Source organism: Triplophysa rosa, linkage group LG17, assembly GCF_024868665.1.
Source record: "Triplophysa rosa linkage group LG17, Trosa_1v2, whole genome shotgun sequence".
Classification (NCBI taxonomy): domain Eukaryota; kingdom Metazoa; phylum Chordata; class Actinopteri; order Cypriniformes; family Nemacheilidae; genus Triplophysa; species Triplophysa rosa.
Genome location: NC_079906.1, coordinates 8608121 through 8622615, shown reverse-complemented (window position 1 = coordinate 8622615; position 14495 = coordinate 8608121). Strand labels below are relative to the sequence as shown.

The 14495-nt window shown below is 46.0% G+C and overlaps 1 protein-coding gene across 1 annotated transcript; it reads right to left on the bottom strand.

The window, feature by feature from the left end:
- Positions 1 to 1406: 1406 nt before the first annotated feature.
- LOC130568503 (transmembrane protein 233) lies at positions 1407 to 14179 on the bottom strand. The gene is made up of 3 exons (XM_057357405.1): positions 13790 to 14179; positions 2177 to 2311; positions 1407 to 1971 (listed from the first exon to the last, which is right to left on the bottom strand). The coding sequence occupies exons 1-3, from the start codon at positions 13979 to 13981 to the stop codon at positions 1960 to 1962; spliced, it is 339 nt and encodes a 112-aa protein (XP_057213388.1). The 5' UTR covers positions 13982 to 14179; the 3' UTR covers positions 1407 to 1959.
- Positions 14180 to 14495: the final 316 nt, after the last annotated feature.

Below are 14495 nucleotides of genomic sequence, written 5' to 3'. Positions count from 1 at the left end.
TGACGTTAAATTCCCTGGTGAAAAGTGCACTTTAATACACTTAAAAGAAGCCTACTTAAAGTGCTCTGTTTTCACACACTAATTTTGTACATAATACACAAAAAATGTTTTTATTAAGATAAACTTAAGAAGATCTAAGTGTACTTTTGAAAAAAAAAACGTAAATGTAAATACAAAAACTGTATTTTTAGTATATGACCATTTCAAAACTGATTTTAAAATATACTATTTAAAGGTATGTGTTTGAATAGCCTACTAACAATATTTCTGCCAAATTTCAGATAAAAATATTGTTTCGTTTTGTATTTATTTGCAGAAAATGAAAATCGAAGAAACAGGTCAAAATAACAGAAAAGATGCTCTGTATGTTTTAGACCTCAAATAAAACAAGTTCATAATAACTTGAGCAATACAAAAGTAATATTTGTTCATGTATTTAGGAAAAGTTAAAATTATTTTTTATGTTCCATCACCGTTTTCATGTGTCTTGTCATGCTGTCAGTCTTTCACATTGCTTTTGAATGACTTTGTCACTCCTGAAGTTTGATTTTGTAAAAATTCAACAGACACTAGACTTGAATGGCCACAATACATCTAGAAATGCTGATTAAATGAAAATTTGGAATAGTCACTTTTTCTGCGGCTGTATATACAAAAATAATGTGTGACATTAAGGCATGTACTTGGTACAGTTTTATCCTCATTTACGTTTTACAGTTGGTAAGTTAAAAACGTTGATTATGATTAATCATGAGGATAATTTAGCGATTATCATTAGTATTGTTGTTAATATGACTGGGAATGAAATAAAAATATAACAATAACCCTATTGTTGTAATCATTATTATTAGATTTGGACAGGTTGATGAGTGTACCAGATTGGGTGTTTTCTTTGATGGAGTTGGTCAACTGTGTTTAAGTTATAAACTCAGACATTCTTATAGCAGTCCAGTATCACTGTGTCATAACATGTCTGGCAACAAGCTATTGAGGGAACTACATACTGTACACTAATACGCAGACATGGGTGTGAACAGAATCAAGCTGGACCACCTGTGTGTGACTCTGACTCATGGTAACTCCTGGAAAACATAGGTTAGCCAAGTAAGAATTATGCAAATATTCAGTACTTTGAAGTAGAAACCCTTACAGAAAGATACTACCTCTAGCATACCATTGCACATGTTCAACTATAGCCAGTTTGCTGTGATTCACAAGTCTGGGGAATGATTTAGCTATATTTAACTTTAGCTGGCTATAATATTACATATCAGAGTATAGGATACTCCAAACGCTGCAGATTACATTGGGTGTGAAAGAGGAAAGGGAGTGGGGAGTCCATGAGAAAGTGATATCTTTCTTGCTGCAGTCCATTATAAAAGTGTGACAGCCATATATGTGATAAGTGAGTATTTATTGAGTCATTTCATACATTCTTTAAAAAACACAATCACGCTACATTTTATTTTCCACTCATGCAACATTCCACTGGATGTTTTTTATTTATTTTCTGTAAAAGCATCAGTTAGATGTTGGTATGAAAGCATCATTTTAGTATGTTTCAAGACAAACATGATTCACACCTCTATACACATTTACAACATTTGAGGTGTCATCATACACAACAAAGATGCAGATTGTTGCGATAGTGCTGCCCACAGAAAGACATGACATCACCCTGGAATATCTTGGGGATATCGGTATAAACTGGGATGAATAGTATGACACTTATAGTGTTTCTGTATGATAGTCTCTTTGGCCATGCTGTTAGCAAATCAGACCTTGTTATACATTCCATTTCAAAATATTGAATACGTATAAATCCAGGATGGTTCAAGCATGTGGTGCCACCACTATGAAACCACATTCTGGGTTTAGCTCAGTGTCCTCATGTGAGCACTGGAACTGATCTCCACCAATTTACAATGTAGTCGCCCTGTTACACCCATCCGCTCGAGATCAGATTGTATTCTGTTGAGTTGAAATGAGAGGACGATTAAAGAACATATTTACTTTGGGGTCGTCATCAAATATTTTGTTAGCAAATCAACTCACAACAGTGCAGAAATTGTGTTGCTAAACAATAGGACATGAGGAGAATGATGTAAAACTGTCAACTTATATAACATACTAGAAAACAGAAACCACATTTCTGAAAATTTGTTCAGATGAGTACCGTGGTAAAGTGTACAATACTGAAGACCATAATGATCAGCAGGCCAATGACGAGAGAGGCGATTCCCATGTGAAGAGCCTTTCTTCCCAGTCGCTGAGCTCCTTCATAGTCTTCTGCATCATAACTGCTTTGAGACTGACCAACAATGAAAGAGAGAGAAATAAAATTACATTTTGGCAAAATAATTTAAACAAATCGTATTTAATAATTGGTCACTAAAAGAGAATCTAACATCAAATTCAAACTAGTATGTGGGCTGTTTTTTATATTGATTTAATGAGGTTTGCAATTAGCAAATCTACTGACATACCTAAATACAGCATAAAAAATAAAAAATGATCATATTTACATAATATTATTTAAGAATTTAAGAAAATTAACATGATTGAAAGTAAGAGGTTTACTGTAAAAATTGATTTGTTATTTCAACTTAAAAAATTACGTTACCCGGCTGCTTTAGTTTAAATTTTTTGAGTTGATTCAATATAAAAAATTAGTTACTCAGTCCCTGCAGGATTTTGCGATTGCAGAATTTAACGCAAAATCAAACAAACTCCGCAAAATTTGGGGCAACTTGCAATTTTTAGAAAATGTCGCAGGTTTTCCGCATAATTTAGCGAAAACGTTCCACGTGACATCATCAGATCGCGCATTCCGCTAAACGCCTGCTCAACGTTAGGCCCGAATCACATTTCGCGGCTAAAACCGCGCGGAAAACGCGAGCTGCACCTCTTTCTCTCTTCAAATGACCCGCGGTGCGCGCGGCCCTCCGAAAAGTTAAAGTATTTCCATCTCGATGCGGCGCCGACGCGCCTAGAAAAATGTGAGCGCCGCACCGCACGAGCGTCGCTACCGCGTCGCCCCCTATTTGCGCGTGCCTACATTTAAAATAACGAATATGCACAAGGAAAAGACGAGGCGAGTGGTATGTTGTGCTGCTGTCATTGCCTTTCCTGCATACATGTGCGATTCGCAATTGCGTTCGCGTTCCGTGCATACGCGCACGATTCACGCTTCTAATCCATCCGTCTCTCTGGCCCACCGGGAATACATCGGCCCACCGGGAAAATGCCCGGTATGCCCGATGGCCAATCCAGCCCTGTTCAAAGCCCTTGATCTGTGAACACTCAACACTGGAGAGAGTACAGCGAATGTGTCTCATAATGTTGTTGAATAAATTTAATGTAACGTTACTATCACATAGACCTGTCAGTTTAATACAACATTGCTAATGAAGACGTGATTGTGTTTGATGCTGCCTATATGAAGATGGCTTTTACTGCTGCACTTCAGTCACTATTCCCTAACTCTCTGCACATAACATGCATGGCTCACATCATGAACCTGATTGGGAGTGCCTTTTGGAAACCATTTCATGAGTTGAACAGTTTCATGCAAAGTTGGTGCCAGATGTTTTATCATGCTGGGTCACGTAAATGAAGGTATCTCACATTTCTCACTAAAAAGCTGCCAGGGGGAAAGAAGGCTACCATGGCTCCAAATCCAGGTGGAACACGTTGGAATGCTTTGTTTTCAGCAGAACCGTACCACTCAGAGCACTTTGGACTCTACAAGGAGTTCATAGTGTTGGAAATGGAGGTAGGCCTAAATCAAATAAAATATTCTGTACAAAATAAAATATAAATATTACTCTAAATTTCTCATCGATCAAAGACTTTCTTTAGCAACACACAAACACAATTGAGTATCTCACCATCAAAAAATGTATCAAGCCTAGTTGTATGATTTATTATTTTACAAAATTAAATTACATAAAACATAGTGAGCACCGTATGCTTGGCCTCATTCTTACATTTTGTGTTTGTCATTTCCAGGTTTGTGGCAGAAGTTCACCACCATCGCTGGAGAGTCAATGAGACACTTCAGGACGCAAACCTGGCTCAAGCTCTGAATGCACAGATCAATATCATGGCTGACCAGTGCAAGGTCATCCTTCAGCTTGTCAACATCTTCCAGAGCAGATGTCTAATAACCACAAAGGTTTTCAATTATCTGGAAGATTTGCAAGTCAGCTTTGCAGCCAATAAGGAGATGCAGTACGAAGCTTGTGCACAATACTTTGACCTTCCGCTTGCTATTAAAACTCAGATTCTTGACATAGTCAATGAGGCGTACATGCAGAGAAGAAACTTGGCAAGTACATGGAAGATGGGCAACCAGCCATAAGGTTTCTTCAAGAGGTAAGGGTGTTTGACCCTAGGAACATTGCATTCATTGATGACGATGTGTCAAGCTACAAAGCCATTCCACATTTCAGCAATGTGCCAGAAGAGGAACTTACTTCACAAGTCTGGGGCCAGCAGCACTCAGAGCTACATCATTGGGAGTGGTGGATTTGGATGTGTTTTGGGATGGCTTACTTGAGAGACGACCTACACTGAGTAATTTAGCCAAACGATGCTGTCTCTAACTCTGCTGATGCTGAAAGAAGCAACAGCATCTACAAGATGTTGTCAAGCCGAAGGAGGTCAACTTCAAACCAGAATCTCAGAGCTTTGTTTTTTTTTGTACCATAACCTGTCAAGACACGGGGTGAGACATGGACAGAGGACCCAAGTGCAGACAGCAGGTAAGGGGTTAACAAACAGACTTTAATTATAAATACAAAACATGAAACAAAAACCCACGTGGGGGTAACACAACAAAACAGCAAGGGAATAAACAAGATGTAAACAGGAACATAGACTAAGTACACTAAACTAGACATAAACTACAACTAACTAAGTTAGAAAACACAGCAATACAGACCGGGAGGTTGACGACGGGCAAACAAGGCAAAATGAACCGACACAAGACAGAAAACACAATGGCATTAAATAAGGGAACAAATCAAGAGGGAACAGCTGACGGGCATGAAACAATAATGAGCAATAATGAGGAGACGAGTGGGTGGCAACAGAGACGAGACCGGAGGGAGTATGGCAAGCCATAAGGGCCAAGATTACCTCCCTCCACGTGAAACATGAGGTTCCCTTTCTGTCGGTCTCTCGACGTTGTGTCGAGCCGACACATGGGGTTCGTCCCTGAAACCCAATCGCTTCCGTCTTCTTAGAAAAGGCCAATGAAATTGGCAAATGAAATTTGTATGCCGGACTACGCCCCCGGATATCCGGGTATAAAAGAGAGACGGCATGCCTCATTCATTCACCTTTTTTTCTTCGGAGCCTTCGCTCATGATCAACAGACTTCGCTACAAGATAGCAACTACAAGACTGCCGGATTCTACGACGTGGTGCAGCGGACTGTCCCTTCCTGCGGCGACTTCCCCTGGGCGTCTCGGCGGTTCCAGAAGTGTTCGAGTTTTTTTCTCTAAAAGAGCAAATTTCTCCAGCGCGGCATGTCCCGCTGTTCTTGTGGGTGCAACACACTCATTGAGGAGGGTGACGGACACGAGGTCTGCTTCCAGTACGCTGGGGCAGCCCTTGTGGATATGTCCTGCCCGCACTGCGGGCGGTTGACGATTCAGACGTTGCGTCATGGGTGGCTGTGTTCCTATGGGACTCAGCCACCACCTCGTCTGCTTCCCGTTCCATGACAGCAATGGCTACGGCCCTGCCGTCCGCTACGGCGAACAGCGAGGGTGATATGAGGACTCGCGGACCGTTCCCCATGAGACGGTCCCACCGTCCCATTCCTCAACCACGTATTCGGAAACGGTGCGTGATGATGAGATGTCCGTTGCAGCATCGGAGGGTGACTTACTGGCATCGGACTCCGACGATTCCTCGGAGCTCCCTCCCTCGGGGGGTCGAGCCCAGGAAGAAGCGGACGTCGAAATGTCAGCCATGCTTTCCCGGGCCGCCGGCATTGGGTTGCAGGGCACTGCAACGCTCGTGGCTAGATACATGGTACCTCGGGTTTGAGAGCGGCTCCAAGCCACACTCGCCCCCAGTGCCGTGTTTTCCCGGAAGTGCATGAGGAACTTAGTACGACCTGGAACGTCCCCTTTCGGGGCGTGCACGTCAACTAGTTCCATCACCCTTTCTTCCATCGATGGTGGGGCAGCTAGAGGATACGTCGATGTCCCCCAGGGGCTCGACCTAGACTCCCGTCCAAAGCATGTAGGTTTTTCGGCATCTTAGGTGTCGAGAACTTACTCTGCTGCGGGCCAAGCTGTCCCCTCTCTCCATGCTATGGCTATCCTGCAGGTCCATCAGGCCAAGGCGTTGAGAGAGCTCCACGAGGGTAAGACCGACCCAGCACTTATGCAGGAACTCTGCGCCGTCACCGACCTCGCTCTACGGGTGACCAAGGTGACCACGCGGGCCCTGGGTTGGGCGATGTCCACACTTGTGGTCCAGGAGAGACACCTCTGGCTGAACCTTGCGCAGATGAGTAATGTCGAGAAAGTCCGCTTTCTCGACGCACCCATCTCGCAAGGGGGGGCTGTTTGGTGATACTGTTGAGCCGCAGTTCTCGACAGTAAAGAAGCAGACAGAGGATATCAAGCATATCCTCCCCGCCGCGATTCGGCCGCCCACTGCTTCCCAGCAGCCCTGGTCGTCTTCGATGCCTTCCGGTTTCGGCGCCCCCCATGCAGGCGGCCCCCCGGAAGAAGACATCGAAGAGGAGACCACCACCCCGTCAGCAGCCGTGGCGGAAGCCGAAGCGGCCCTCATGGGAAGACCCCAGGGAGATCGAGAATACCTTCGGGCCCGACCCCAGCCATTCCATCGCTGGTTGGTCGATTCAGGACGGTTCCTGCCCCATCCCAAAAGCCCACTTCTAAGAGTTTTTCTCTCTCTCTGGGTGTTTATCACAGCCGCTCTCACCCTCTACACGACGGTGTTCGGCAACTCGATGTTGCGTCACGGCGAGACCCAATGTCGATGATAATCAGCAGCCTAAGCACTCTCAATTGATGGTGCGTTGTGCTACATCATCATCTGGGTATTATCACAGCCGCTCTCACCCTCTACACAACGGTGTTTGGCAACTCAACGTTGAGGCGAGACCCAATGTTGAGGATAATCATCAGCCTAAGCACTCTCAATCGATGGTGTGTTGTGCTACATCATCGCCAGGCATGTAAAACAGCAGAGCCAATCTCCTCTCCGGAGGCCCCCCATGGCGAGGGATCCGCACTGCCGGCCATCAAACCACCCCCCGGGAGGTCGATGAAGCAGAACGTACCCCTAGCCTCCCTGGATCGGTCCCTGGGAGCCTGACAAGGCTTCCCAAACCGTCACGGTGACTACGGGATACGATCCGTCTCGGCTACGCAGTCCAACTCCCCAGACGCCCGCCCAAGTTTCGGGGCATCCTCTCAAACCTCAGTCAGAGGCAAGGATGCTCCCATGCTTCGGGCCGAGGTCGCCACCGTACTAGTAGCCCGTACTTCATCGTCCCCAAAAAGGGGGGTTGCTAGATCTGCGTACCCTGAACAGGCACCTACTCAAGCTGCCGTTCAGGATGCTCACGCAGAAGCACATCCTGGCATCTATCAGATGTCATCATGGCAATCGACCTGAAGGACGGTTACTTTCATGTCTCGATTCTCCCTCTTCATTGCCCGTTCCTACAGTTCGCTTTCGAGGGTCGGGCATATTAGTACAGAGTCCTCCCTTTCGGTCTGTCCCTGTCCCCACGAGTCTGCACGAAGATCGTGGAAGCCGCCCTCACTCCCCTCAGGGAGAGAGGTGTGTGGGTACTAAACTATCTCGACGACTGGCTCATTTTACACACTCGCGAGATCTGTTATGTACACACAGGGACCTAGTGCTTCGGCACCTAGATCGATTGGGACCACAGGTCAACCGAGAAAAAGAGCAAGCTCTCCCCTGTGCAGAGCATCCTCTTTCTTGGTATGGAACTCAATTCTGTCTCCATTATGGCGCGACTGACTACAGAGCGCGCTCAGTCAGTGTTGAACTGCCTGGAATATTTCAAGCAGTCAGCGTTCCCCATGAAACACATTCAGAGGCTCCTGGGCACATGGCATCCTCGGCGGTGGTGATACCCCTCGGGTTGATGCACATGAGACCGCTCCAACACTGGCTACAGAGTCAAGTTCCCTGGAGAGCGTGGCACACCGGCAGCAGGCGGATGGTGATTACGCCTCTCTGCCGATGCACCCTAACCCCTTGGTCTTCAATGACCTTTCTACAGACGGGGGTCCCTCTCGGGCAGGTCACGAGGCGCGTCGTGGTGACACGCAGTGTCGGGGCGATGGACGGGCCCCCGCCTGCGCAGGCATATCAACTGCCTAGAGTTGTTGGATGTGCTACTTGCACTGAAGGGGTTACAACCTCTCGTGCAGGACAAGCACATGCTGGTCCGGTCGGACAGCACAACTGCCATAGCGTATATCAACCGCCAGGGTGGCGTTCGCTCACGGCAGCTAACACGACTCACCTGACGCCTCCTCCTGTGGAGGAGGTGAGCAGATCCCTGCGAGCCAAACATATCCCAGGCGACCTGAACCAGACAGCCGATGCGCTCTCTCGTCAGTTGATGCCTCGCGGAGAGTGGCGACTCCACCCCCGCGCAGTCCAGCTCATTGGGTACAGTTCGGGCGGGCTCAGGTAGACCTGTTCACCTCCCTGGACACCACCCATTGCCCGCTAGGGTACTCCTGTCTGAGGCCCCCCTTGTCACGGATGCTCTAGCGCACAGCTGGCCGTGGGACAAGCGGAAGTACGCCATCCCCCCAGTGAGCCTCATTGCACAGACCCTGTGCAAGGTCAGGGAAGAGGAGCATCAAGTGTACTAGCTGCGCCATACTGTCCCAACTGGACTTGGTTCTCGGAGCTAATGCTCTTGACAACAGCTCCCCCCTGGCCGATTCCCCTGATGAAAGACCTGCTTTCCCAGGGGAAGGGCACGTTATGGCATCCCCGGCCAGACATCTGGAACCTCCATGTCTGGCCCCTGGACGGGACGAGGAGATCCTGAGTGGCCTACCCCCTGCGGCGGTTAAGACCATCACTCAGGCTAGGGCCCTGGCCACTAGGCGGCTATACGCCTGTAAGTGGTGCCTCTTCTCATCCTGGTGCTCTTCTCGAAGAGAAGACCCGCGGAGTTGCTCGATTGGGAGCGTGCTGTCCTTCCAGAGACTCGAGAGTAATCTCTCCCCTTCCACACTGTATGTGTATGTAGCCGCTATTGCCGCTCATCATGACCCAGTTGCTGGTAAGTCTCTAGGACAGCACAACCTGATTATTTGGTTCCTAAGGGGCTCCGTACCCTCTTGCAACCTTGATGCGGTCCTGAAGCCACTCGGAGATGCCGCTATTTCTCACCTCACAATGAAGACGGCTCTCCGGATGGCGCTCAAGAGGGTAGCGGACCTACAAGCATTCTCCATGTCCACAGATTGCCTAGAACTCAGGCCCGGTGATTCTCACGCTATCCTGAGACCCCGGCCTGGCTACGTGCCCAAAGTTCCCACCACTCCCCCTAGACACCAGGTGGTGAACTTACAGGCGCTCCCCACCGGGGAGGAAGACCCAACCCCATCCGTGTTGTGTCCAGTACGCGCATTGCGCCTCTGCTTGGACCGCATGCAGAGCCGCAGGAGCTCTGAGCAGCTCTTTGTCTGTTTTGGAGATCAGCAGGGAGGGCTGTCTCAAACAGAGATTGGCGCACTGGATCATGGACGCCGTCACTACGGCGTGCCTGTCCTAAGATCGCCCGCACCCACTGGGTGAGAGCTCTCTGCACACGGAGTATAGCCTCCTTGTGGGCACTGGCTCGAGGCGCCTCTCTGGCAGACTCGAGTCTTGCAGGGCATCAGGCAAAACCGGCGGCCGGTAGGGTGTACGCTTATGACAGTACCTTCCCCCCCTTTCTTCTAGGGGGTTCGGCGTACTAAACTAGTCTCCCTTCTTCCCCCACTGGGTGAAGAAAAGGCACTCCATCCATCACTAAGCAAGCACCTCCTACGGGCGGGCTGGGCAGAGCAGCCCTGCCCCTTAGGCCAGGTACCAACTGAGTTATCCACAACATAACCGGACCTAGTGCTACCGGACGTTGTAACCCCCCAGCAGGGCGGTTCCGTCTGATGTATCCTCATGATTGGTTCCCACCTTGGTAACCCATGACTTTCCCTAGGTGGACCTCCACCTTGCGGTTAACTCCTTCAGTCCGCACTTTCCTCCCGTGAGTTCTCCCCTAACGGTGAGACCATGTTGGTGTCTTCACTAAACTCCTCCCTGCGGTAGGAAGTGGTCTCTGTAGCGCATCCCCCATTTGAGGAAGTAGCGCTTACCCAGTGGCCTTACGGTACCGGGCGGCTTGTCGCTGTTAGAGAAACAAGGCCGCCGCCTGTAAGGCCGAAGGCAGGGGCCTTCCCACCTTTCAAGAAAAGCTCTGGGACCCCCTACCTACCCACTGGTAGGTTACAATTTCGCGGTAGCGCTCACGGCTGACACGCCCAGGCCAGTCACCGTCGCTTCTCTAGAGATTGTGACAGGGCACAGTGTTGTGGCGTTTTCCATTGGTACCCCATCTGTCGGCTCGACACAACGTCGAGAGACGGACAGAAAGGGAACGTCTTTGTTACGGATGTAACCTCAGTTCCCTGATGGAGGGAACGAGACGTTGTGTCCTTCTTGCCACAACACGTGCTGCCCACTGCAGCAGTCGTGAGAGGTCTCAGGCTCCTCAGAACAAAGGTGAATGAATGAGGCACGCCGTCTCCCTTTTATACCCGGATATCCGGGGGCAGAGTCCGGCATGCAAATTTCATTCGCCAATTTCATTGGCCTTTTCTAAGAAGTCGGATGCGATTGGTTCTCAGGGACGAACCCCATCTGTCGGCTCGACACAACGTCTCGTTCCCTCCATCAGGGAACTGAGGTTACATACGTAACCAAGACGTTCTGTCATGGCTCTGCCTCATCTTGTCATGTTTTTCTTGGTCTTGTGGCAGAACCATGACAATAACCAACGGCTCCAAAGTAGAGCTTTTGAGAGAGAGAAAACTGAGGATGACTTTGATTATCATTTTGAACTGTAGTTTCACACACGCATTACATGTGAATGTACAAAATTGACTTTCGTTTTCACATTGTTTCACTATCCATTTTGAGTTAACGCATTGTTGGCATCCTGTTAAATCTAATGCATTGTTGCATTCTGTGATAATACACTTTTTCATGTGTTGACGCACTGGTTAAATTTTGTAATGTTGCATTGTTGGCATCCTGTTAAATATGATGCATTTTTGTATTCTGTGACGATACACTGTTTCGTGTGTTGATGCACAATGATTTTATTTTGAAATTAAAGTAAATAATTGTGTAGTAAACATTGTCTGCTGCATGCCTTTTAATCATAGGAAATATTTAAGTGATGTTTTCGTGGTAGTTTAAAAGAAGAACCCTGCTTGCCAATTCAAGTAGTATTTTCTACTTTTTCTGCAAAAAAGCTTCACAATTCTTATCGTAAAATTTAAGTAAAGCCGCAGCAAAATCAAGCATTTTTTACCGCAATAATTCCACAAAATCTCCGCAAAATCCTGTGGGGACTGGTTATTAGGTGAATCTGATGCAAATTTGTTATGTTAACTAATATTTTTAAATTGAATTAACTAAAAATTTTAAAGCAGCCAGGTAAGTTATTTTTTTTAAGTCAAAACAACAAATAATTTAAAGGCTAAATTTAGCCTAATTTTTTTTTAATCTGAAAATATTTCACATGCATTAAATGAAAAACAAAACTTTTGTTTCATAAAGAAAACTTACATGAAACTGGCAGGTAAAAAGCACCAATTGATTTCAAGATGATTTAAATTTCATTTAAATAAGCTTTATGTAAAAATGCTCTTCTGCATAAATAGATACCATCATCAGTGACAGGTTTCGAAATGAAAACTAGACCTCTGTGCATGGCCCATAAAGGAGGAAGCCACGACGGGCATAGTGATAATGCCAGCAGCCCTCTTAATAAAATCAGACAGAAAACTGAGACCTATAGATCACTGGCACTAAATCATGTTTACTGGAAGACAAAGATGATTTGGCTTCACTAACATTCTGACGGGACAAAGAAGTTCTACATGAAAGCAGGTGGTCTAAATGCAGCACATAATCTCTGCAGTCATAAAGATAAACCATTTGTGTAACTGTGATGCATTTACATTTATGGATTTGGTAGACGCTTTTATCCAAAGCGACTTACAGTGCATTCAAGCTATACATTTTTTATCAGTTTGTATGGAACCCAGCCTGTAAATGCAATGCTTTACGCAACATGCATAAAACCCCCAGTGTGTCAGGGGGCAATAAGCAGGATTGCGTGATGTGTGATGCTCATCTAGTTTCTCACAGGCCTCGCTGTGGCAGCCGCAGCTTCTCTAATCGTCTTTACTGCGCGTGAGGCGCCAGCGTAGGAGTCAACCTGAAACTAGAGGTTTTGCTCTCCACAGCAAACCTCTGCACCTTGCCCCATTCAGAACTGAATCTAGACTGGGGGTAGCATATGAAGGCACAGATTGATGGTTGAATGAAGGGGATTATGTCTATCGACGGCTAGTTATCTTTATGTCCTGATGTGGGTGAATGACAGTATGTACCATGAATCACGGTTTATTTTATTTCTTTCGCTTCTTAAGCAGACATTGTGTTATTAAAGGATTATCTTAAACCGGGACTAGGCCTTAGTTAAATTAGGATATTTAAGTCAATTTAAAAGAACAAACTTTACAAAAAAATGTTATTGGTGTGCATCTCGAGGCAACACAATCACACTGATATATTTTAAGATGTGTAAGTTGTTTTCAATCAAGACACTTCTAACATTTAAGTTAGTCTGGGACTAGGCTTAAACCCTGTTCGGGAAACCGCCCCTTAGTTTATATGTTGAAACAGTTTTCACCCACATTATTAATATTATAATTTTATATATAATCACTGTTTAATGCTGAATTATATCCAATTTACAATATTAAAATTCTCTGGTTTGGTATTGATGACGAGGTACTTGGGCCTTATTGATGGGGCTGTAGGAGCAACAAAAAATGTTGGAAAACACTGACCTATTTGATAAAGTATAAAAATACTATATATTGACATAAAAAGCAAGTTGTTCAGGACATTCGTAAAAAAAAGTCTCACATGCTGAGGTTAGGGTGTGAAAAATCTGGGCGTAAACCACTGAAAAAACTTTCCTCTTCATCTATTTTAGAACCCTGTGGTTTGGAAACAACCTGAGAAACTTTAAGAACAACTTGCCAAAATAAATCATACCATCAGTTGCTCTCATAATCTCCAGAATCATGCGTATGAATGCGAGTAGAGCAAAGAGATGTGTTTGAGGGTGTATGCAGTATTTCTTGCATGTATGGGAGTGCCATAGTGTTAACTGCACAGATACTTGAAGCCTGTCTATTTATAACACTTATATGTCTAGCTGAACCATTAGTACATTCAGTCAGATTCCAAAGCCACAAGCATCACACAACCTGAAGGACTGTAAACCCGCAAGCACATAACACCTGACCAAACACTTTGCTCTACTCAATATTCAGGCACCGCAGCTGGTTATGCTCACCAAGGGGTCAGTTACCTCTGGGAAGCCCTTTCGACACACTTTGGATTTTTTCGCTTTATAAAACCCTGAATAATATAAAATGATGTAATTTCCACTCACCATGAGAGAAAAAACCAACGCCACAATGTTGATAGGCCACGCGGGGCAAAAGCAGGTGAAGATAGTCAGAAAAATGTAATTCTTCAGAGGTGGCGGCCCTTGTGATTCAGCATTCATTCCAAAACTGTCAATAATACTCCCATCTATAGAGCCGCTCGACTTTCCATCCGACTTCTGGACACCGAGACTCATGATGCAGAACGAGCAGGAGACTCAAAGCCTGTAAGATGTGACGAGCTAGAGCCTTTGCTAGAGGTTTGAAGAGAAGATCAGGATATTGAACAGAGGCAGGAGGAGAAATAAGAAGCCAAGAGCAGAACAGGGGATGATTGAGTAAGAGTGAAAAGCGATGGATGAGAAGTTGAGTGAGTCAGAGATGGCTTATGACCTAATTACCACTGGGGCTGAACACTATCCTACTTCAGAGAGGAAAAAGTGGAGAGAGAGCAAGAGAGAGAGAGAGAGACTGAGAGAGGGCGAGGGAATGTGTGCAAGACATTGCAGCGATGTACTGTAAGATGTAAGAGGAGAGGCAAGTAAAGAAAAAACAAGGTCTGTCTACTTGCCCATCTTGCCATTATCTGTCAAAGGGAGAAGTGAGTGTTAATGTTACTTATAAAGCCATGTGGATAATGGCCCCAAAATCACATTACAAGGCTGCCAAGAAATGCACACTGGCAATTTTCCCACGATTTTTGCACAGCAC

Coding starts and splice junctions, on each gene's coding strand:
- LOC130568503 (XM_057357405.1), bottom strand. CDS start 13,981: ATGAGTCTCGGTGTCCAGAAGTCGGATGGAAAGTCGAGCGGCTCTATA. Junction 2,312..13,789: donor CGTTGGTTTTTTCTCTCATG/GTGAGTGGAAAT, acceptor ATTGTTGGTCAG/TCTCAAAGCAGTTATGATGC.